Source organism: Osmia bicornis, chromosome 13 (assembly GCF_907164935.1).
Source record: "Osmia bicornis bicornis chromosome 13, iOsmBic2.1, whole genome shotgun sequence".
Taxonomy (NCBI): Eukaryota; Metazoa; Arthropoda; class Insecta; order Hymenoptera; family Megachilidae; genus Osmia; species Osmia bicornis.
Window position 1 is genome coordinate 4,062,724 of NC_060228.1, and position 24,086 is coordinate 4,086,809.

The window sequence follows — 24,086 nt, forward strand, 5'->3', positions numbered from 1 at the left end:
CAACTTATATCTGCATGAGCGGAAACGGATCCGTGGATTAACGAAGGTACGCGTTATCGAGTTTCCTTGTTCAAACGTTTGCTAAGAAAACATTTGCGATTATAAAGTCGATTAACTACGCAGAAAAGAAATATACCAAGGAACAAGTATTCTGAATCGTTTAATCGTCAGATTACATGTTACAAGTTAGTCGCGTCTACTCTTTCTCTCTCTCTTACGATTAATTTATAAAATTACATCGTTTTTTTGGTGTTTGCTGATTGATTATCAGAAGTGCAATCGTTGATTAAAGGTATTGTATCTGAGGTATGCAGGTTGTGACAGAGATACAACGGATCGAGGATATGAATCGAGAAAGGCGCTAACGTGAACGAACAATCTTGTTCGTTAGGAACATTGGTGTAATTAGGTAAAAACCAAAATAATTATTAAAGTAAGAATTAAAAAAAAAGAATTCGGCAGCTCCTAAAGTCCCAGTTTAATAGGAAAAAATAATTGGACCGAACGTGCAGTGTAATTAAATAAAGAACACTTGATGTTCTTAATTAAAATAGAAAACCTGGTTCGTCCTAGACAAAAATCCTAATTACACCAATGATTACGAGTACCATCGTAAAGTTAATCGCAGTAGACTAAGATTAAGATCTTCATGTTCCTATATTCTTATAATTTCAATAATGTAATCGAAAAAGAAACCATTTACTCTTACTATATCGGCGTTAGGAGTATCGTAACTTTCTAAGAGGGAAGTTAACTAGTACGTACGAACTAACTAAGTGACAAGTAAGCCGTACGACAGTTTGGAATTTCCCTTGGACCGCATGCTTTATCTCCGTTCTTTCCCCATCGAAAAGCTTCCACTTTTGGTCAAACGCTCTCTAAAAGGACGCTCTACTTGGTCAAGTTTCTTTTCTATCCTTTATAAAACAATATTTTTTTCCCCTCAAGATGGATAAGATATGCTATGAGATCAGACGAGCGTAGTAAAAAGGTCACTGAATAACTAAAGAGATAAACAGTACTTTTGAAAGATAATGTTTCTCAGAGATCAACCCATTAAGAAACTGAAAAAAAATAAAGGAAATATATTCAGTTACCTTCTATTTTATCTCCGTTGAATGCACAAATATCGCATCGCGTTTGAAAAATTGATAGAACAGGAAAGGATCCATTGTTTGAAGGGCTAGAATGCTTTCTTTTCGTAATGGAAAGTAAACCCTTCGAATATTCGTCGCGCCAAGAGCGACGAACGATGGCAAACAATGATAATTTAATTCCTCTTCGAAGACGCGTGTTTACTTCCGTGGTGGAAAGAAAGATCTAAGAGGATTTTTACGAGGTGGAAGGCTCCGGACTCGCGTCGATGTAGTCGATATCCGATGAAGTTGCGGTACTCGCGCGTCTTCCTTGCCTCGGTGATGCGTTTATACGCGTCTTCACGCTCGTCGTCGACACGCTCAAGCGATTTCCGGTTCGTTGTGCCGGTTGCTGTTTCATCCTGCAATTATTAGGTCAAAGGGAGATGAAAAGTTTATGCAAAAATGTCGAATCTTTTGAAAGAACTTCTATAAGCTTTTCACGCTGCAGTAGTATTTATAGGAAAAGTCGAAGACGTTATTCCTAATAGATATCTTTGTTTTATCGTTCGAATGATCGCCTAAAAGCATCGTTCGTTTATTCAACAGTTTCTTATAGCCTAGAGATTTGCCGATTGATCAAAAATTTACGATTCCGTCTCGAGAATCCGTCGCGAAGTAATCTTTTCGGATGAAATGTGAAGCTTCGAGAGGTCTATACAAACTTCTACCCTTCTTTTTATTCCGCCATTGATTTTTTCATTAAACGTCACTGGGGATTCACTGCTGAATCAGTCCCAGATACCATTGTTACGTTTCATTTATTACTTCAAGGGAATTTATCGAATTCTGTTATCGAGGAAAAAGGTAGGATGGTTGGACTCACTTCAACCTTTCCTCGGCACCTTTCATGGCAGTGTTCAGTTCCTCTTCCCACTGTTTTTCCTTTCTCTCCCTTTCCTGTCTCTCCATCTCTCGTTCCCGATTATACACACGATATTCCGGGATGAATGCTAATCTCCTGAGATCCAAGCTCGGCCCGGCGCCTTCAGCGAGCCCGGGATCTTCCTGAGGATGCTCGATTTTCAAGGATCTAAGCGTGTAACAAGGGAAAGCAGGCGTTGTATTTCCTTCGTTCAGCTGAAAATTGTGGCCGCCCGATGGTTAATGCGAGAGTACCATCTGTCCCTTGTGTTTTACGAGGATCGTAAAAGGGGGAAACCATTGGATCGAGTTAAGTAATTTGCAATTTAGAAGCGGAGTACTAGTGACTCTTGAACGAAATTGAATTCGAATTGACGAGTGTAAGCGAATTGTTCAAATCAACTTTGGATAATTGAAAAACAGACGATATTAATTTTAGTTGTGCTTGAAAAGGGTACAAAAGGTACCATAAATAGCTGTCTGACAAATAATCTTAGATATCGGATCACTGAAAGAACCTTTCAACATCGTCTAACGACATGAAATAATCTCTCTTCAATCTTCTCACCTTTGCTTCGCCAAGCGTTTCTTCTTTTTATGCAACGGCTTCGTCTCGATGATCATCTCTTCGAGCTCGAACGTCGGATCACAGTTCAGATGATCCTTTGGCGGCGTGAAAGGTGGTTTGATTTGCTTGTTCAACACTTTGTCAAAGTCTACGTCTCTCATCACGCTCGCTTGCTTCAGTTCCTTTAACGTTGACACCCTGGCGCCTGGCGCCACGGTTAATAATCTGTCTAGGAGTTCCCGTATCGACGAGCTCCATTCGGCAGGTGTCGGTCTTTCCTTCTGTAGAATGCTTTTTATTTTCATTCAAACGTTCTAACTTTGAGAAATTTCTAATAGGTTTTGAGATTCAAATATAACGTGAAATTTTGTACTTATCTAGATTGAGGTATAAAATTCAAGGTTTAATTAACGTAAGGAATATCTGATCGCGGGGAACACGAAAGCAGAAATAAAATGATATCCTCGAAAATAAAAGTGATGTTATCAATGTGTTTACCTGGAGAATTTGTAGAGCCTCTCTGTGCGAAGTGGTGGAACAGAGAGGATAAGGACGTTCTCCAGCGAGGGTTTCCCATGCGAGAATTCCTAAACTCCACCAATCTACCGGGAAACCATAGCCAAGAACACCGTATTCCTCGCAAGAGCACATATAAATTTCTGGAGCTTGAAAAACGAGAAAGGATCATTCAGAAAATACTCTTCGTTCGATGCGAAAGGAACGAGAAAAATGTTTCCTTTTGTAATTAATTCTTAATTCAAGAGATTCACGGTAATTATCGACAGTCCTCTCATGAATGAAAATAGGTAATTGCAATTCAATGGATTCATTATATTCATTTAGCAGTTACTTAACAGTATCTCGAACCTTTCCATCCACGTAACTAAATCATCTCGAGCCGAGTTATTAATCGTTTTACGCTCAATTAACAATGAATCAGCTTGTAATTAATTCCTACCTATATACGGTTTTGTTCCTGACATCGACGTAGCTAATTCCCCGTCCTCCAGCACCGTTGCAATGTTGAAGTCAGTTACGTGTGCGTGTCCTACGCAGAAGGTAATCCTGGTTACATAAACCTCTTTAGTTATTTAGATAACGTATGTAGAACAAGTTTCGAACCTCTTTTATCTGATACTTGTATGCTGGATATATTTTCGAACGACACCGATGGTCGATCAAAATGAAATTTAGGGGGATGAAAATAAGGGGCGAGGGTAGATCGAAATACGAAATCTCAGCCTTGGAAATTTATGAGTTTGGAATATATAAATTCCCCAAGCTAACCATCCCAAAATCTAACTTTCAATTTTTTGCAAATTTCACCCCTTTGGTTATTGCAAATTTTTTCCCTTATTTTCATTCGACGTCGCCTTTGTTTCAAGAAGAGAAAGGAATTTTCTTGTCGCTTTTTATTATGCTACACGAAACGCACGTGGGGTTGATTAATCGTCAGCTGGCGATCGTTGACGATCAAGCATCTGTCAAACGACGTTAACAGAGTGTTCCTGTGTATGGCATAACTTCGATCAACATAGAGGATCGAATATCCTGTTACCCTTTGATCGATCCCCTGAACGGAATTTCAATACCCTGGCCGATGTTCTACGCGTGTCCTGGTGAAATATGAAGTTTCCAAGCGGGATGAGCAAAAAACAAGGGGGCACGCTCGTGAAAGTATTCGTTGATATGAAAATACGAATATTAAACCCTCCGGATCATCGGGGACTTACGGTCGAACGTGTAAAATAAAGTCTCTCTCGATGGAATTAACGCTAGCTTTCCTTCGCAATATCTGAACAAATTTTTAAAAGCTTCTATCGACTCGGTGAAAGGATGAAAGGGTTAAAAGGGATGCATTCTCCGGGGAGAGAGATTCTTTTTATGAACAATAGGGAGGGTGAAGCAAAGTCAGCCAGTGACATCCGACCCTGTAATTTTAAATGATGCAGAAGCAATTTCGAGGCTCAAACAGCTGTCGGCTAAATATAGCAGGAAATTAGGGTTGTATACGTTAGTGTAGGCTTTTCGTTCTCTGGAGAGCGTGACTACCCTTGCTTTCAAGGCAACACGTTTGACAACCCCATTTTTTTGCTCTAATCTTACTTGCAGATCGACTACTTTGTAATTCAAGGTTCGCTCGAAAAGTTTCCTTTACCGGAGAATATTCAAACGATTTAATTGCTTTCGAAATTTCGGGAAACGAGATATTAATACTATCCGGTTTGGAAACTTTCAACTTTCTTAGTCTTTTGTTTGGTTTAATTTCTGGTTTATTGAACTATCTCGAAAGTTGTTAGCTGTTATTACTTTAATGTGAAAAAGCGTAGATTTGGTTCCACGATTCTGTCCAAGAATTAAAGGAGGTGATAATTTGTAAAATAAATCAAACGAGTCCGCACCTGTTTGATCTGTTAGGATTAATTTTCCGAAACTTCAGCCTGCGGGGAGTCGTGCAGGTGACATAATTTAAATTCATCAACGAAATTGCTAAACTCCATTGCGAATTTAATCAATTGCGACTATCCATTAACAAATCTCGTCTACTCGATTGATTTTCAAACGTGGTAATGTGAAAATTACATTTTTTTGTCCGGCAAATTTCGTTGAAAATGAGAAGATTAATGTGGCTCGTTTCCAATCGATCGTACCAAAGGGGTGTAAGGTAAAAAGTTGCCGAAATCACGAGTGTCAGGGTCAAATGGTAAGCGTACAAATTATTTATAGACTGAGTCAGAGCCTGTTGGTTGTCGTGTCTGGTAAAGAGAGAGGAAAATGGCCGGATCTGCATGCTACGTCACCAGAATATAATGCGGTTCTCCATTGTGGCCGTTCTTTGACCTTTGATGAGTATTCGAAAGCGGTTCTCCATTCTGTTACCTACGTTACAAATTCTTTCTTCCGCGTGTAAAGCAATTAGAATCGCCTGATCTATTTTACACCAGGTGTTCCATGCACCTGTTACAAGCGCATACTTTCTTATACAAAATGCTTGAAAGAACCGATCTACGTAAAGAAAAGTGTAATAATTAATTTATAAAACTTAAACTATTTTGTTTTCAACATTTTACCCTAATATGCAATAACATTTTGTGCCAGCGGCAATCTTTGTTTCATCCCTGTCTTTACCATATTCATTTTGCCAAATTTATTTTCATTTAATCCGAGTGAAATTAACGGGAAATTTTAATTATTCGATTACAAAGCCGATACAGAATTGTCGGGAAGCTTGACCCACGAGCCGCTGATAGGATTCTGTGTCGCAAAATCGAGGTCCGAACCTTTCACAGATGAAACGACTACCAAAGCTGGCGAATAGAACGATTATCGTTACAAAAGCGATTCTATTTTTCAATCTCGTTTGCCGTTCACGGTGTCACAACCGCGGATCGAAGCTCAAAGGTATCCTCAAATGAAAAGGAAATTCATTTGAACCGCGTCAAAAGCGAGCATCTCGTTTCGGATCAAACCGAAAAGTAAATTGAGCTCCTCAGAGTCAACGACGAGATGCTTTCCAGTTAAGGGATCGTTTTAAAGCGGTTTCTGAAGATCCTTTTGTTCTGATCGGTTTCACGTCAAATGGCCAATTTCGTTGAGCCATATGTAACAAGCTAATGGAATACGCAAACGAAGAGAATACAGGGTGTACCGAACTCTGTTTCGAATTGTAGGATTTTTAGAATGGATGCATTCAACGAGGCATCAATCGGCGCGATGAACCGTCGAATATTCGTATTCATTAACATGGAGCATAAGGGGTGGCGCGAAGGGTTACTAATTAAAGAGCAACGAGTTCCCTTTCAAATTGAAAGCCGGTAATTGAATTTCGCATACACCTTGCGATCTCTTTATTTAACGTGATTCGCTTCGAAAGGTTCCCTTGATTTTCTGGTATTCCTGACAACGATCATCCGGTATCCTGAAAAGCACCTTCGAAACCAGCTTTCCCTTCGTTTACCGCGTTCGTCCCTTGATTGAAATGTGATTACGAAGAAAGAAGTCGTAAAAAGACGAGCTCGCGAACGTGAACTTTCTCCGGTTCAGAGATTAACCCATTCGAGATTGAGATCTTATTATAAGACGATACCCAGGGGATGGAATTTTTTTCCTTGTTATTATAGCCGCGTGGACTACTTATTTCTTCTACTTGAAACGCGAACTGATATTAATTTTAATTTTTACGCGGACTTTCTTAAAATTCAAATGAGTTATATTAGGGTTGAGTGTTTCGTGGTAGAATTTATGGGGTAAGTTTCTAACGCGTTACATTCTGGCTGCTCTTTGACGACGTTAAAGGGGTGTCTTGTTTATTAAAAATATTAGGTTTAATATTTACACACTTCTCGAGGTAAATTCGCGTCGTTATTATCTCCCCAGATTCGTCAGCAAGCGGCAGAAACTTACTTGGTAAACAGCTAAATGAAACTTAGTTACCCCGCAACTTCGTTACCGTTTTAATGCACTTTCCCGTTTCGTCGTAATTCCTTGACAGATAAAGGGTGTGTTGAACGTAAGAATTACAGGAGAAAGCTGATTTTCCACGGTTTACGTGCCTACGTATCAGGGAATGTGCATCGGGAGTAATGTATTTATAGTTTCAAAGTGGAACGAGTATAACGCAATTTACTTTACCCCTGGTACGTGCTTTAATTTACGGGTGTGGTCATTATTTTAACAATAAAACATGCTCGATAGTTTGAAAATTCGATAATTATCTTTACTGTTTATAAAACCTGCTCCAGTATCCAAACTCCTGATTATTTAATATTTTGAAAGCTGTGCATTATGAATTTTCATATGGATTTGCCACCAATTTTACATAAATACTAATAATTTGAGAGAGAAGAATATATGAAATAGAAAATTGGAACAACAGAAACGTACCTTCTTCGTCTAGCAGTATGTTATCAGGCTTGATATCGCGATGAACAATTTTGTGACTTTGCAAATAATCGAGTGCTAGAGCAATCTCAGCGACGAAGAGGACCACGCTTTTCTCCGTAAATACGACTTCCTGTTGTATATGGTACCTTAAATCCCCTCCGAGTAACAAGTCGGAAACCATGAATAAGTCCTCCTCGTCTGGAACAATGAAAATTAGCATCTAAATTTACCATATCTCTTGTTAAATTATTGCATACCGGAATCGCTGCTGTGAAGTTGTACCACAGATGCACTCTAAACACGAGTGTCCCAATTGCAAAGGGATTAACGACAGATTTAGGGATGCGTCATAACTCGAAATAGTAGGGTATTTACCTTGGAAGCTGAACCAGAGATTCACTAGACACGGGTGTTCTAATTGCGAAAGTATCTCCACTTCTCGCGCAACGTTCTTCAGGGCTCCTCTCACAGCGCATTCTCCCTTGTGAACGTACTTCATAGCGTACATATTCCCGGCACGGTCCCGCTTTTGTACTATACACACCTATTAAGAAATAATTAATTGCTTGTTAGCGGATGAGCGATGAGTTATGGGGCCGCCTCCAGCTATTCGGTGTCTGTTGTTTCGCGTTCAAGTGGATGTGTCTAATGAAAAAGAATGCTTTTGAACGATTTCGAATATGCATTAAAAAAAAGCGTTTCTTTTTAATTTACAATTAACAGCCGTTCGGTGTTAATCACTTTTCTCGCTATCATATCAAGCGAAAGAAAACGAATTAACGAAACTCGTTAAACTCATCGCAGAGCTACAATGTTACGACATAAAGGAAGAAACAACGTTGAATTTAATTAAAAGAGAATCTTTTGAAAAGTTTCCATCATACCTTTCCGAAGCTCCCTTTTCCGATAGCGCGCAGGATTTGAAAGTGATCGAAGTTCACTGAAACGAGAAACAACGCGAACGAATTAATACAACAATGGCTCGTTCTTCGGTTAACAAGTCGAAGAACAAACGAAAATTTCTATCGTAGCTCGATGCTAAACAATCGGGTATCGTTCCTCACAAAGGAGCAATTAAGCGAAAACTTGAACGCCTCGAACCCGAGTCAGCTTGTGTAAACTAAGCGAACAATCGTGGTTCGAAGTTTATTGTTGCCTGATACTAAACTCACGACGATCCGCCCTGTTATTCGTCGCTTTGTGGGTTTCGAAAATTTCGAATACGTTCAACCCTTTCGAAATGGCACGGCTCGGGAACGATAGAAGAATTTCTATTCGTTTAACTCGTTCGTCGTCGAAGAGGAAGGATAGTTTCACCTTGAAGATTAAACGCGTTGTTGGCAAAAAAGATGAAGTGTTCGTCAACTAACCTTCTTCTCCAGGAGTAGGCTCGCTTCTCGTCGACTGGTTGGCGCCCATTTTTGTCCCTCAATGGATCTCGATACGTGACACGAGAGAGGGTGGCCGATGCAACGCGCATTCGAGTACTTTTGTCGAGCTGAAGAAATACAGCCACTCGGAATTCTCATGCTTCCACCCACTAATCGTTCGTTTATTCATCGATTCAACTCCTTTTTTTTACCATCAACGAGTTCGTCCTTGTTTACCCCGTCCCCTGCTTCAACTACTTAATCTTATTTCTTTCTCTTCATATTCCCTTCGTTCCGCTTCCTCTTCTTACTAGACCTCTTTTTCCCTGAAGGTTGTTTCTTCGATTCTGTTTCGTCCCTTCAGGATTCGAAATCTCTTTTTATTAGCCACCTTCCTTCCGTTCTCCTCTCGATCGATGTTCCTATTTGATTTCCGTACTTTGACTACCTTTTCCTTCGACCTCGTATTCAGACATCTCAGCAAACTTTTCGAACCGTTTTACGAGCTCCGTGTCTTATGTCTCGACACGTTTTAACAGGTACAGAAACTTATTGTCCAATTTCTTCGAGTTTAGGCTTCTGGTGAAACTTGGTAGCTTCTTTGGAAACTTCCTTCCATCACTTTTATCCTTTCCTACCTTGATTTCTTGCTGTTTTCTCGTCTTCCTTCGATCGCCGTCAGATCTAAGAACACAAAGATATTTCATTGAAGTTAAGTGTATACATTTTTTAAGGAGAGTTTCCTATATTAGGAAACAATGAAAATTTTGCTGATTAATTTTGCAGATGTCTGAGAAATGGCTGATCGTCGTCGAATCGATCGATGTCGTTTCCAGTTGTCGCGTTAATTACTGCCACGATTCGTGCATTAATTAACGTTGGCTTCGTGTTAATTTACCGAATAACGAGCAAACGGAGGCATGGCTGGTGTTCGATGATAGCAAGACGTCTATGTTCGACGGGTCGTTTGTAATGAAGCAGAAACTCAGTGGTTGGAAAGATTCGCTTGGAATCACCTAATCGGCAGGTTAATCGTCAATTTGCGGGTTCGTGGCCTGGAAATTGTAACTTCGTTCGTTTCGCCAGAACGAGAAATCTATTTTGAATGCGAAGTCGAAACACAATCGATGCATTTGAAAATCTTTCATAAACGTCGGGGAACGTGAAATGTAATACAAAAATTAATTTCAATCGATTAGCCCAAGGAATTTAATAAGCTTAATTAATCTCTGCGTCTGAAAGTTAACAAGTTACCAAAGAAACCATCTCGCGAGTGAATTGGTCCGGAAGTTTCATAAATACGAAAAGAAATTCTTCAATCTCCAAATAGCTCTGCCTTTTAAATAGGAGCCCCTTTTAAAAATCTCGTTAATTAGCGTCAATTTTCTCACTATTATGCTCGCGTTTCGTGAGCGCTTTTCTTGGTTTAAATCTCCTCGGGTGCGAGGAATCTGTACCATTTTTTCCACTCGCGAAAAGGAATTACACGAATCCTACAAGCTTTTCAGAATTTTTCAGCAAACAGCAGATTGTTCAATTAATCCGTCTATTATAATAAAAGGAGGTGGAACAGATAATTCTCATGGAAATTTTTCAATTGGCCGAGTTTCATTTTCCCTTACCACGTGAATAATAAACTGAATTTTTATATTTAGTCGAAGTCGAAACACAATAACCAAGTTTTCTTTCACAAAGATTGTCGCCTTTCGTATTCCATCAACGTTTGTCGTTTCTTTCATCATCGAAACTTCAATACGTGCCAGAAAATGTAGCAAAATTTCTTTCTTCTCTTTAAGTCTCTTATGATCAAGATAATTCCGCTGAAATTGTGGCAAGCACGAAATGAAGTTTCTTTTTTCAAATAACCGAGGAAAAGAGAATCGCGAAACTAGGTTCTTCGTGATAATTGCATTTGTCTAATTATTTGGGAAATGGCTCGAACATTTTCGCTCTTCTATATTGAAATTTTTGAATAAACAAATTTGATCGTTTCAGTCATAATAAACTAATGGTCTGGAAATTTTAATGGAGTCAAATGTAATTGATGTTTCTGTGAATGGACGGTGACACCTTTTTTTTTTATTTTAATTAATCACGGTTCGTTGATATAACAATGAAACGCTTTCAGCATATTGATGCATTCACGCTATCAGCCGCAACTGTAATTTTGAGAGTACGGCACGTCCAGTTGATACAATTCCTCTCGTTTGCTCTGTAACGAAGTTCGTTCCCTTTTCTCGTTAGTTTACGTTCATTGTTCCGACAAACAAGGATTTATTGGCACGTCATATATACGCACTACCATATTCTTTCTGTTCAATAAACTTTATCCAATGTCCATATCATTCACATTTTATTTCAACAAAAAGAGATACCTCTTCCCTGGAGTTTTATATTTTATCTCTATACATTTACTTTAGAAAACGTACAGCTAGATTTTATAACTCTATGAAAAGGAAAATCAAATTCTCATGAAATTTCTTAAAAAGGATAATGTACTTTTCCTCTTTACCTTTCAATTTAATATCTTATATCGATTACGTGCTCGATTTTAAAAGTAAATAAAAAAAACATCTACACGTTACAGTATTTCGACGAAATATCACGTTACACGTATTGATCGATGTTTAATTCGACCAACGAGTATTAACTTCGCAAAAAAACTTGTATCTGTCCATTGATAACTCTGTTATTTCCGTTTCAACGCGATGCAAAAATCCGACAAAATGTCTGTCAGTGGTGTTTGATAATTGCCAAAAGGGTGGAAAGTAAACGACAGCTGTCAATAGTCGACCACCTTGGTCTTTCAGTTTATCCCTTTCGAATTAAATTCATGGTGTCTGTCAGTCAACGTGTCGAAGGAAACCATTTCGGAGGTTCTTTGTTTCTGTGTTTTGTTGCTGCTTCCATTAAGGCTCTCGCGGATGAAAAGCAGGCCTTCTACGAAAACAAAAGCAGACGCGAATGCAGAAAGAGGAAGCGCATATCGTAAGCAGGGCGAATGAGTAATAACGGCGGAAGTGGGAATTCTTCGTGCGAAATAGGGATAATGAGCGCCACATTAGAAGCACTAATTCTGCAAGATCTACCATGGAAAGAGAGATCCATTTTAGAAGTAACTTTTAGACAAGGAAGTGTAACAATTGTGTTTGACCTCGTTTTCCAACTAAAATCATTTTATCTTGCATCCAGAGAATATTTCCATTTTAAAGGATTACTTTTCGCGAATTCTGGAATGAAGCATATATTTCCTCTATTTTTTATAAGGGCTTTGTAAGGGCTTATTACTCGCGGTACATAATTCACAAGGTATGCACATTTTATGGAAAATAACCCCAGGGCGAAATTTCTGCCCGAAAGTAAAGGGAGTTAAATGTTCAATGGTGTTAAAATGTCGCTCGTGTCTTACGACAAAAAAGGAAACGAAATAGGAGAAGATCTGTGTCATGAAATATGAGGGATATCTGTTGCGCTAAGTAAAAGCTCCCATTCATAACCCATGGCTTTTATAATCTTATATTCCTTGTTATACCTAAGAGGGGATTATCAACAGGATTATGTTTCAAGCTTCTAACACTACAAAGCTACTAATTTTTACGTTGCAATTAGTATAAAAAACAAGAGAAAAATATAAATTCAAAGGCTTGACTTACTTTGCCATCACACCATTCACCCTTTAGAACCAAGAACGATGACACTGCGAATTAAAACTTCGATCATCATTGATCATCGAATAGAATAATCTTTTACACCATCCCTCACTAACACTTCCAAGAATACACTCGATTCTTCATTTTCACCCTTCGTATCCCTGGCGCCAAAAAAGCTAATCGAATCAAAAGAAAAAATCTCAACAGAAGCACCCCAAAGGATCCCTCGATTTGATCGAAGGAATAATCCCAAAGAAGCCTCGATACAGGGCGCAGATGGTCCGTTAAGACGCGATCAAGATTAATAAGAAGGGAAATCTTGTATAAATATGGGGGTGTAAGGGGAGGATCGAAAATGACGGATGTTCGTGTTGCCGCGGTCGCGATCGCCGCACGAGTGTCGATGTTCTACGGTTCAACGAAACGACGCTGCTCGTGTTCCGAGTACGTGGATCTGGTCAGCGTCTGCGCCGAGACGCTTGGTTTTGCGGGGTGGTTGCGTTTATCAGCGCGTCGCTGTTAGCGAGCGTCGGGACGCGTATTCGAAACGCCTCCGGCGTGTGTACGCATCCGGTGGACATGGCCTGTGGAATCGTTGTTATCTTTCGCGATTGATTGATGGAATTGGTTACAGGGAAACAGGGAAACAAATAAACCCACAGGGTGTATCAATTAAAATTGAACATCTTCCTTTCTTTCATTTCTGCGAACACTCTCAAAATATTATTATTATAATATTAATGGTATCCTGTTATTAATTAGTCGATAATTTTAAATTTGAAGGAACAGACAACTGATACCATGAATTTAATGAAAATATAGATTGTAGAAAATTGCAAATGCAATTAAACCATTTATGCAAAGCTGCAGGTGGAACAATGGTATCCAGAATAATTGGAATTGTAGCATGTCTGACAACTAATGACCGTATCTACTGTCGCAGTTCAGGCATTAACACGGATCACCAGTTAATGCATTTGCTATGAGATTCCTGCTTTGAACGGTATTGTTACATTTACATTAGGAAGGCAATATTCTTAACACCCTGTATATCACTCAGCTGGACAGAATGTAAAGAATGTATGCAGGCGTCACAATAAGTGTTCTAAAAAGGAAATACGCGAAGAATATTAAACACAGTAAGGATCTTCAATTTTAATTTAAAATAAGCATCCCTGTAATTTATCAATAATGTACTATATTATACGCGAGAGCATTCGACCATTGTTCAAACGCCTTAATTCAACCGCTTATGGCGGAGGTTTAATTAAATTTTAAACCCATTTAATTATTTCGATTCACATCTAATTAATACACGATTAACTCTAAATATGTTAACAGTTTTGTATCGTAATGGGAATAATTGGAGAAGAAATTATGTTTCCATTGTACGATGCTCATCCAGGGGTAGTTATTTATGATATTGTAAAAGTGAAAGAAAAATTTAAAGGATACCAAGGATCATTAAGAGGTAATAACGATCTCTTTTGTAGTTGAAGGTTCTTTCCCAATACGAAGGTCACCCCTACCTTTTTAAATGGATCGATATGTTTTTTCTTTACGACGTGATAGATGAGTCCAAGGACCCATTGGTGTAACGTCGTCAGACGATATAAATAGCAACGAAAGATCAGAGACTGGTGAATTCGTGTTTCACATTTTATGCGAAATACTGAACTTTTATGACATCAAATATCATCAGACATTTCATTCAGCCATTTGATATGGAACAACCTAATAAATCCTATCTGCATGCTTGAAATCGTACCGAGAAAATGGTTCCAACCGGAGAACAATACCAAGAGGAGACGGTGGTTCAATTTTCATCTGGTATTTTATTTCAAACACGATGCAGAACTGCTGCTTCTTCCTAAACGTTATAAACGATCGAAATTAATTTCACCTGGTCTAACGTATGGTCCTCATACATTTCAGTATAGTATTTCATACGTTCCTCACCTGGGTTGATAAGGGAAGAAAATCTTTTACCTTAATAAATGACGATAATTAATCCTCTGTATTGGTTCTACCCAACAAATAAAAAGGAAAGAATGTTCAAGGTAGACGGGAAACGAGTCAAGCGTTTCCTAGGATATCGTAAGACACTGAAGGGTAAGAAAAAGTCTTACAGGTTCTTCAGCATCGCGGTTACGCTACATTTCTTTGCGGAATAAAAAGGGGTTGCGGAGAAAGCTGAACAAGACCGAGGGGATATATTTCACTGTCCACCCGGTGCACTCGAGAAAACATCATTATTTTTGTTTCGTAGAACCTCGTAGAATTGTTTCTCGGGGTTCTACCGCGTTCCAATTTCCATCCCCTTCTCGCGAGAACAACGCAACGACGCAGCCTTACAAAGGCTGTTTAATTGGAAAAATAAGCGTCGCTGCTTAAAAAATAACAATCTCGTTTGTCACTCGTTAATTGTGACACAGAATTTGCCTCTGAAAGCCGTGCGATTAAAATTAGAAAATTTATTACTCCCAATTGCGAAGAATTGCACGGAGGGTTTTTAAATGGAACAGCCTGTACTTACAAAGATAGCCCCGAGGGTAGCTGAGCAAACAGAACAGGCAACAAAGTTTCCTATTGTTGTTGCAGCTGTCGATGTAGCTTTCTTTCATGCCCACAGACATCCCGTGCAAACTAGTTTAATTATAATCCGTGTTTTTTCTTTCACGCCTACGCTTATTGAACCGTTGTTCCTCCTTTCACCTCCAGTTGTTTCCGTCCATAGAGAAACGACTTTTCCTCTTCGACGTCCTCGCGATGCTCGACTTCATCCCCTCGGTCGCGTCTCGGCGAACCTGACATGCTCGAAGAACTCGGCGTCGTGGACGATTAACCTGTTGTACGTTGATACCGTCCTCCTGATCGCGTGGAAACTTCTCAGCTTATGGGGTTGCAGAATAGGCGACGGTAAAGTCGGTTCATGCAAGGTGTTAACACGTTCGTTGCCATGGTGATTTTCGCGTAACCGAAATTAGCCATTCGGCTTTTCGGGGCAGGGGAAATATGAAATTTTTTGCGCGTCTGCCAGATACGAGGGAATGAAAAATTCGGAATGCACATCAAGACCTGCGGGAAGATTTCTATTTTAAAAAAGTCCCGACACCGTGAAATTATTTACGGCTCGTCTCATTTATTTTTGCAGTTTCGTCTCGAACGGAACTCGTCGAACGCGGCCGTTTGTCGTTCCTCTATTTTTCTCATTCAATCAACCGAGATGGTCAATTCGGAACAATCTGAGCCTCGTGAAAAATGGATTTCATCGAACTACCGTTTGAACAGCGAAACGTCCAAAAAAGATTCCAACAAAAATGCATCGATTCCTGATGTATTATTAATAAACGAATCAAGAATCATCCCTTAAATACGAAAAATGATTCAATGAAGGGTGCAGCGATGAAACATTTAACCAGGTGAAATTTTCTTTCTCTAAATTCAATCAATCGAGAGACCTAAACACTCGTGGTGTACCCGGTGGTATCGGCGGTCAGAATTCTGGCCGGCAGCTAGCACAGTACAAAAGCGGCCACGAGTTGCAGGATCGATAACGCCTTTACAACGCTACCGGACGTGGGTGAAGCTAGCACGTAACGCGATGACCAGAGCCGTGTCCCTCGTCGGTGTTAACTTAAAGCCAGGTTGGATCTCCTTCACCCCAAGAAACAGGGGTGAGAGAGAGACTTACCGTGACGGGTGGTAAGGTTGAGAATCACTGTTCTCTACCTGGCTGTTAATAGGAGAACGGAGAGCACGGAATGTCCTCGTGAAGGCGAGCGAGAGGGACGATCGGATTGAAGGGGATAGACGAGGAGGACACGGATGGCGGCTGGTGTTTAAAGAAGGACACCCGATATAGGAGGCATTGTACCCGGTTACCGTCAGCCGTTCCAGCACCTGGAGCGGCCAGTCGGCTCTCGCCACGGTACCGGGCATATACCGCTTGCATTTCCCTTCGCCGTTCTTGAAACGTTCCTCTCGTTGGAAAAACTATCGCCGACGACGACCTTCTGGCATTTCCCTAGACGATTCTGTCTCTCGGTCGCGTCTGCACCCGGTGAAACGAGCGCGCGAGTGGGAGACGTTTAAGTGAACGATCGTCTGAGCTGGAATAAGAGACGAACGGAGATAGATAGAAAAACAGACGAGGAAAGAAATAAAAGAGGGAAGAAGCGACAGGGACGCCTTGTGTATCGTGTGGCGCTCTGCACTGCGACATTCGACGACAACGCACGCTTCTGACGCTTACTATCCTAGCCGGCTAATCAACTTTCGTAAACCATCTTCCGCGCGGCTCGTTTCGCGATCGTTTTTCTTCTCGACTCCTTCGACCTCGAGCCAGTCGATCTATCGCCACTCCGTTCGGTGGGAAGTTCGATTCGATCCTCGGCAAAACATCAGCCTCGAATCGGCTCGTCTCCGATTCGAACAAAAGAGCACCGTTCAGGAAAAGTGAAAACGTTCGACTGCTGTTCGGAATTCATCATTCTATCGTGATCGGTTTATAATAGAAGAAAAAAAAAAAGAATACCGTGTAGCGTTTGTTGCGCTTGCCCGTCGGACTGTAAACAGAGGTTGCTCGCGAGCAGTGAAACGCTCCCGTTCCCGACGCCACTTTTATCGTCGAGGAACGAACCGACGCTTACCAGCCTGCTGCCGAAGCACTGAGAAAGGAAAATACGCTTCGCTGAGTGCAGTGTCCGCGACAACGAACCGTCGACAGAGGATGTGCAGGCTGCCCTCGTGAAACAGGCCTGGCCGATGCCTTCCGGACAAAGATCGTGTCACGAACGGCATGTGAAACGAGCCACGTGAATGTTGTGCGCAAGTGAATCTTCATATCCGCCCGGCGAATTATTCTGGACCGGCATGGATCCCGTCAAAGCCAAGTACGTACGATAAACGAAGGAAATTTTTTAGTATCTTTGTCACAACTCCTCTAACGTTTCCTTTTGTTACGTTGAATTTTCACCATGTTTCTTTGACGTTTCGATGTGTAAGCACTTGCGTAAGAGGCGATTGTTTCGACGTTTGTTTTGCGATCGAAGAGGTAATCATAGAAAGCAGCGTTTTCACTGACGTGAATAGAAGGGAGCTGTATATACATCCTCTTCCAGGTCCTTTTATTGACTATTGAAATTTTCCTGATTCCTATTCATAGAAATAGGAAAAGGTCCTTTTGTTAGTCGAACAAAATTTTTACTCCGTAGACTTCATCCTTGACCTTCGATTAATTTCTGAATCGAGCCCTGTTAGGACATCAGGATCAACGTTGGCCGATTTCCAAATTCGTTTTTACCATTGTTGATACCACGTTACCGTTTCGTGATCGAGGAAGCGTGAAGCGCGATGAATGGAGCCGAGTAATTTCGAAGGAATTATTAGTAAACTCTTGCGGGAACCGTTCGTAACACTTTTTCATTCTCACCAAAATTCATAAATATTTCATGTCGCGAACGAGTTGCATCTTTCATTCAAGCGGGGTCTTAGTACTTTTTGCAAGATATTGCAAAACGCAACAAGAGTTGATATTTCTCTTCGAGCGAAGGTGATCCGATTGTACGTGCGGTTGCTTTCCTTCGTGGACAATAATCGTATCGTTGTGGATCCGGCATAAAAGGGTCGATTTAAAAAGCGACCACGCGTATTTCTTTGCTGCGATACGATCTATTATTCTCCCTTTATTCGTCATTACATCGCCCTACGGTCTTCAGACTCGAACACGGAAACTGCTGAGGCTTCCCCTTAGCGAGTCGAGCTTCTTTTGTGGATGAAAAGGGGTAGCAATGGTATGAAATAAAGGTACGAACGACAACGCGTAAACTCGAGATAACGATCTTACTTGACATGACGGTGGGAATTGAAGGCATTTATTAAGCGACACCAACAATTGGGTCGTTCAATTTAAAGAGCGTTCAACGCGATGGATCTTAGCATCCTAACGATCCTCTGAGAAATTAGGTTACGAAGAAAGGTACAAGGAAAATCTTTTGTGACCTTCTAATTCTACGAAGAATTAAAATAGAAAAATGCTTCAATTTCAAATGGGTCGTGTAGTTTTTCCACAGGATTGAAAAATGATAAAATCTGCAGATAATAAAGGTCATATTTAGATGGATATTTGATTTCTCTTCGTTTGAAGAGAAACAATACATACGGACGCCTGGTGTTTCACAATTTTCACGTAGGCGTACGCGGAAATCCGTGACACTTCCGGTCAGAGGTGTTTCTGTTCGTTCAAAGTTGTACAGGTGCACCCACACAATTGTTGTGAGAAAAAAATCGTTTAGAAAGTGCTCGCCTACTCTCCTATCCACCTTTCCGTTACACGTTTGTCGGAATATGGAACGGTTTTTTCGCGTGTTTCCAAAGGAAACTTTAATACCAAAAGGTTTCGCGATACTCATTCTCGATTTCTTTCAAAGTGGATAAAAATAAATATTTAAACGTCAATCCCTCTTTTTTTCACCGGCTCAGTTTATCAAAATTGTTTGTTTCAAATTGCCCAGAAACTCCGGCGCTCGTAACGGAAGCCCTTAAAAGCCCATAATTAATTAAATTTTCAGGGTAATATACTGGTTCTACGTAAAGGATAATATTGCACAGTTTAGCGAGATTGTTTTTTAAATTTACATATGAGAGACGAAGGGATACGCACTGAACCGTAATTAATTAAATTTTCAAGGAACACACTGGGTGTCTTATTCGACTGAAAATAAAATTCAGTATAAAATCTCTAAATCCAAGAGTTCTGTTTTTGACAGGAAGTACCTTCCTTGTTCCTTTGCGTTACAATAAATTATATTGCTCCAGGAGATTGTCTCGATGCCTGTTCCTGAGTTGGATCGTTGCATCAGCATCTCAAGCTTCAGTTGCAATCGCATTATGGCATCGTGTGAAAGTTTAGATATCTACTAGCTCTAGTACACCATAGATGACATCACGAACAGGATTGGCTCGGTATCTCGATCCAGAAATCGGCTTTGTTTCCGTCTATCTATAATTGTTTCCTTGGAAATGAATTCATTTCCAGCCACGTATAATTGTCTAATTTTATTTCTTTTCTCATTAGATCCGTATTAAACGTGGACTGCAGGATTTATAAGAGACACTTTTGCTTTTGCAGAATGGCCCCCACAGGGATGCCACCAGTCACCGGTGTCCTCCAGCCGCCAGCGGGTTCAACATTGACGGGAACAACGATAGCGAACTACAAAAAAAGTTGGTGGAGAAGAGTGGCCCCCTGCTTGGCCTTTCTTGCCGCTTTTTCCACTGCAATGGCACTGCTCCTCGTCTGGAGCGAAGCTGCGGCTTTGAGGTAAACTTCTTCCTCTCAAAATCGCAACGAAACGTCGCTCGTCTTTGCGCATTTTCGCGAAGTAAATTGTCCGTTTCGTCAGTAAAAACCTAATGCAATAACCAGAGAAACGGAATATAATTTGGAGTCCTTTAGATTTCGTGCATCTCTCATTTTATCACACTCGGAGGGGCGTAAAAATTTTATAGCCTCGTAAAGTAGAACGTTCCGAAGCTACCCCAAGAGAGTCTCATTCTTTTTATTTAATTTTTCTTTCCATCTCTCTTTATCGCTCTTACCAATAAACGAGCTGACACCGATGAGGAATTAAGTAAACGAATTTTCCTCATTTTTATTGCATCGCTCTGAGAAAATCAACGGCTATGCCAATTTGCAACAATCAGGGAAGAGCGAATTGCAAATAGCGAAAGATATCAACGAATTCAATTAATGTTTGTTGTGTATATCCGTCAAACTAGCAGCAAGTGATCGTTCAAATATTTCCTCACACCATTCTGATTTTAAAACCCCGCAGTGAGCAGTCTTATCGCCGTGCCGCTATCATAGAGAGGCAAATATTTGAACGCGGCTTTCGACAGAAATCCCTGACAAAATTCTAGGCTTAGCGTCGGCAACCGACGATAATCTGATTGATGAGAAATCATCTTGTTGTGTAGGTACAATGATTCATTATTTCGTTTAGACAAGACGTTAACTTCGATTATCTACTTCATCGACATCTGGTCCTTTGCAAATCGTATACAAGGAATAACAGCCTCCTCTTAACGATCTACGAAGTCCGCACTGTGTTCCCAAGAAACGTTAAGGAAACACGATTGTTAAACGGAGTTAATTACCGGGTCACTCGACGATTATCCTTTCCCTTTGTACGAGAAGAAAGCTGTTAACGTTGCTTTGCAGTAACATCTGAAGAACAACTTCATTCAATGACATTCGCGTAAATCTGATTAGCCAATCGAAGCTTTAATTAAAGATTCTTTGAAAGTTCCATCGCCCCTTTATTCGTCATTTCCAATCGATGAATTTAAATCGCGAATATAGATTCAAAGAGAGAAGGGGATAGATTTGGGTATCCATGATTAATTATTCGATCTGTCGCGCAGGTTAAATAAGGAACAGCTTACCGGGATGTGTGTACAAGTTGGTGTTAATGAGAGGGCCGGTCGTCGGTTGTGTACATTAAAGCTGACGTTACGTTGCAGGAGGCAGGCGTTTGACGCCAACATGACGAGGGACTATGTGTTGAACAGCGTCTCGATGGACAATCCGGAATTGGTTGCATACATCAGGGAGGTCCAATTGAAAGCCACCACGCAACAAGATCCATTGAACGCGACCCAGACCTCGGAGGAGAGGTACGTGTCCAGCCTGACGGAAGGAAAACGCGAAGGGTTATACGTGGAGTACATTAGCAGGGTAAGAGGAGGATCTTACAACTGTACATGTTACTTTTATATCATCCAGGATGCTGCAAGTAGATCATTATATTCTTACAGATAGGAGCTGTCTCTAGTACAGGCTGGCTGGAGAGGAACTTGAGCTGGAGAGGCGTGTTGATCCTCACCGATCCCAGAAGCTTCTTCGAGGCTCACAGGAGCACGAGGAATCCAAAAACTAGAGTCCTTCATGCGTGTCTTAGTACAGATAAGGATACCAAAGAGGTAAGTATCCTAGGAATAAAAATGTTCAATTTTATTAATGATCATATCTCGGATTTCAGATTACTTATCATCAAGAATCTGAAGTTCAAGTTACCAAGTTGGGGGAGGGTCCGAATAGTCTCGTGTCGTCGGACGAGGGACTGCCAACCACCAGATTGAAATGTTTCCCTTTGTATAGCGTGTTATTGGCCTACAGTGCCACCACCTTGGATTACCTGAGTCTGGATAGCCCTGATGCCCAAGATGGCCAGGTAAAATGATCCCAAAGCGTCGAAGAATTTATTCTGAAATCTTTAGAGAATGATTAGCAGAGAAATTGTTTGGTCCACAGGTCCTCGATACGATTCCCTGGGACACAACTAGGATATCCGTCTTGTCCATACGTTGGAGTCCTCATCATAGCGAAACGGAGACGAAAAGTCTGATCGATAAGATGACTAGCAGAAGATACAAATTGATGTACACGACGGACACCGGGAAATTGATCTTCTTGTACAACGCGTTGCTTAAGATTTAGATCCTTGACTTAGGATGCTTTCAACCCTGGACAGTTCTACGTTCATCTACGTGGCTTTATTTTAATTAACAGAAGCTCGTATCGCGAACGGGAAATATTTTGTTTCGAAGAAATCAAAGATCGTTCACGTAGATTCTTCTACTCATTAAACGAAACGTGATCGTAGAAAAGGTCGCGATTTCGTTGGCGAGGATCACGCGAATCTTTTTGAACGTAGCTTTTATTTTTCGTGGAAATATACACAGGTTTCTTTTCGCGTACGTGCCTGGCACACGTCGAATCGTAGAACAAGCCAAGATTTTCTTATTTTGTTCAATTGGTACGCGTACTGGAACAGGAACTAATTTTTATTTAGCCGTCGATCGAACGAATGGGTGACAAAGACTGAGAGAATTATTATTTTTTTTTTCCTGAAGCATCGTCATACTTAAAAGGCAAATTTGTTCGTGCTCGGTCTCTTGCGAGAGGTTCGCCTTAAACCAAAACGAAGGAACGAACGATAGAAAGAAATAATCGTATTTAGTTTCGTACATGTGTTTTAGCGTAGGTTCGTTTTAAGCATCACATATGAAGACATTTTACGAACTATGTAGATTTTAAAATATTTGTCAAAGAAGCGACAGACTCGTGGACCGTTTCTCTTCCCACCAAAATTGATCTTCAACAGCGGGTAAACGAGTACTGTCGCAGTGATAATTAATGAGTTACTCTGATTACCTATATCACGGGCCTTATTAGCACGTAAGTCGATATTTAACTAAGATATTGTAGAAAAATCGGTAAACTATGTTCGCTTTGCTCGTTGCAAGGGTTAAGATGAAAATAAAATAAGCTCTTTAATGTTTGCGGTCAAAATTACTAATACTAGTCATTCTCTAATTACCACCTTGTCTATTTACTTTTCATGCTAATCAAGATATCACCTTCGTTCTATCATAATTCGGTAGTAATATCTCATCAGTTTCATTTCCCAATTTAAGCTCTTCATTTGTTACCTTGCATAATTAGAATAATATTAATAATACCAATCGTCGCAATAACCAACTTCATTGATAATTCCTTCCATTATCTAATACTTTTTTCACTTCAATCCCAAACGAAACTTTCTTTCATATCGATAAGTAAAAAAAGTGACCCGGTAAAGAGCAAAGTGAAGAGAGTTTACGATAACGTTCCAATGAACGCATCTCACACGCAACAACAATACAATGACAGCGCGACATTTAATTACGGATAAAGTTCACAGGGTTTATCGGGCCATTTTGCACGATTACCGATCGAAACGCGGATTTATTTTCAGCCGGCAGATCACCGTTTAGTTTGATAATTACGCTCGAACGAGGAGAAACTATTATCGTTCCTACTTTGATAGAGAACGCTCGTCGTCGAGAGGTATTTGTATTCGAGCAGATACGAGTTTAATACATCCAATACCGTTTACGATACGACCCGTGACCCGTTACTATCGAAGCCATTTCGACATTACGCGCTGTTATGCTGCATTTAAGCGCACGTGTACCTATTCATGCACCTGCATACACGTTCCCTTTGTAGATGCACCCGGTTGCAGTTTAGGCTTCTTTTGATCAACCCATTAATTCTCAATAATTTTGCTAAATTTTGGGGATTAATGGGTTGATAATAAGCTTCCTAATCCAAGGAAAGCTCCTATCAAATTCTCCTTCATTTCCTGTTAACTAAAGGAAGCCCAAGCTGCACAAGACCATACTTACAAGGTTCAAATATCAATCACTGTTCCTTCCGATTGTTCAGTTCAAATGGCAAGCACGTGTATACTTTTCTTATTTTTCTTACTCCGCCATAGCCGCGTCTCTGACAATGTGCACTTCTTGATCACAGAGAGAATGCGTTTTTGTACCGTTTATTCCGAGAGAAATGAACATGGATTCTTTTGAAAAGCAATAAAGGTAGATATTTTGCAACGCTCTGTTTCGTTCTTTCTTTCCTTCCTTCAAACGGTAGTTTGAAAAGGTCATCAATTATTTCGTACTTTCTTTTACTTGGATAAAAGCGCTGTTCCTGGTTGCTTTGAGGGTTTAAATGTTCATAATTTACTTCTTTGGAGATCATTAATGGAAATTGTAAAAATTT

The 24,086-nt window shown here is 40.4% G+C and overlaps 2 protein-coding genes across 4 annotated transcripts; one reads left to right on the forward strand and one right to left on the reverse strand.

Annotated features, from left to right (window-relative positions):
- Positions 1-146: 146 nt before the first annotated feature.
- On the reverse strand, positions 147-21,004 carry LOC114875869 (serine/threonine-protein kinase 32A). 3 transcript variants are annotated; one of them, XM_029186664.2, is made up of 9 exons: positions 20,921-21,004; positions 8,823-9,506; positions 8,337-8,392; positions 7,453-7,650; positions 3,527-3,616; positions 3,067-3,233; positions 2,569-2,849; positions 1,963-2,169; positions 147-1,498 (listed from the first exon to the last, which is right to left on the reverse strand). In XM_029186664.2, the coding sequence occupies exons 2-9, from the start codon at positions 8,930-8,932 to the stop codon at positions 1,333-1,335; spliced, it is 1,275 nt and encodes a 424-aa protein (XP_029042497.1). In that variant the 5' UTR covers positions 8,933-9,506; positions 20,921-21,004; the 3' UTR covers positions 147-1,332. The 3 variants fall into 3 exon arrangements, with proteins under 3 accessions (XP_029042497.1, XP_029042496.1, XP_029042495.1); XM_029186663.2 differs by lacking the exon at positions 20,921-21,004 and adding an exon at positions 12,476-12,869; XM_029186662.2 differs by lacking the exon at positions 20,921-21,004 and adding an exon at positions 7,828-7,996 and having other exon boundaries at positions 8,823-8,970.
- On the forward strand, positions 16,403-23,917 carry LOC114875872 (protein Star-like). Its single transcript, XM_029186666.2, has 6 exons — positions 16,403-17,367; positions 19,605-19,796; positions 20,999-21,212; positions 21,293-21,457; positions 21,517-21,708; positions 21,789-23,917. Exons 1-6 carry the CDS (start codon positions 17,294-17,296, stop codon positions 21,972-21,974), a joined length of 1,023 nt encoding a protein of 340 aa, XP_029042499.1. The 5' UTR covers positions 16,403-17,293; the 3' UTR covers positions 21,975-23,917.
- Positions 23,918-24,086: the final 169 nt, after the last annotated feature.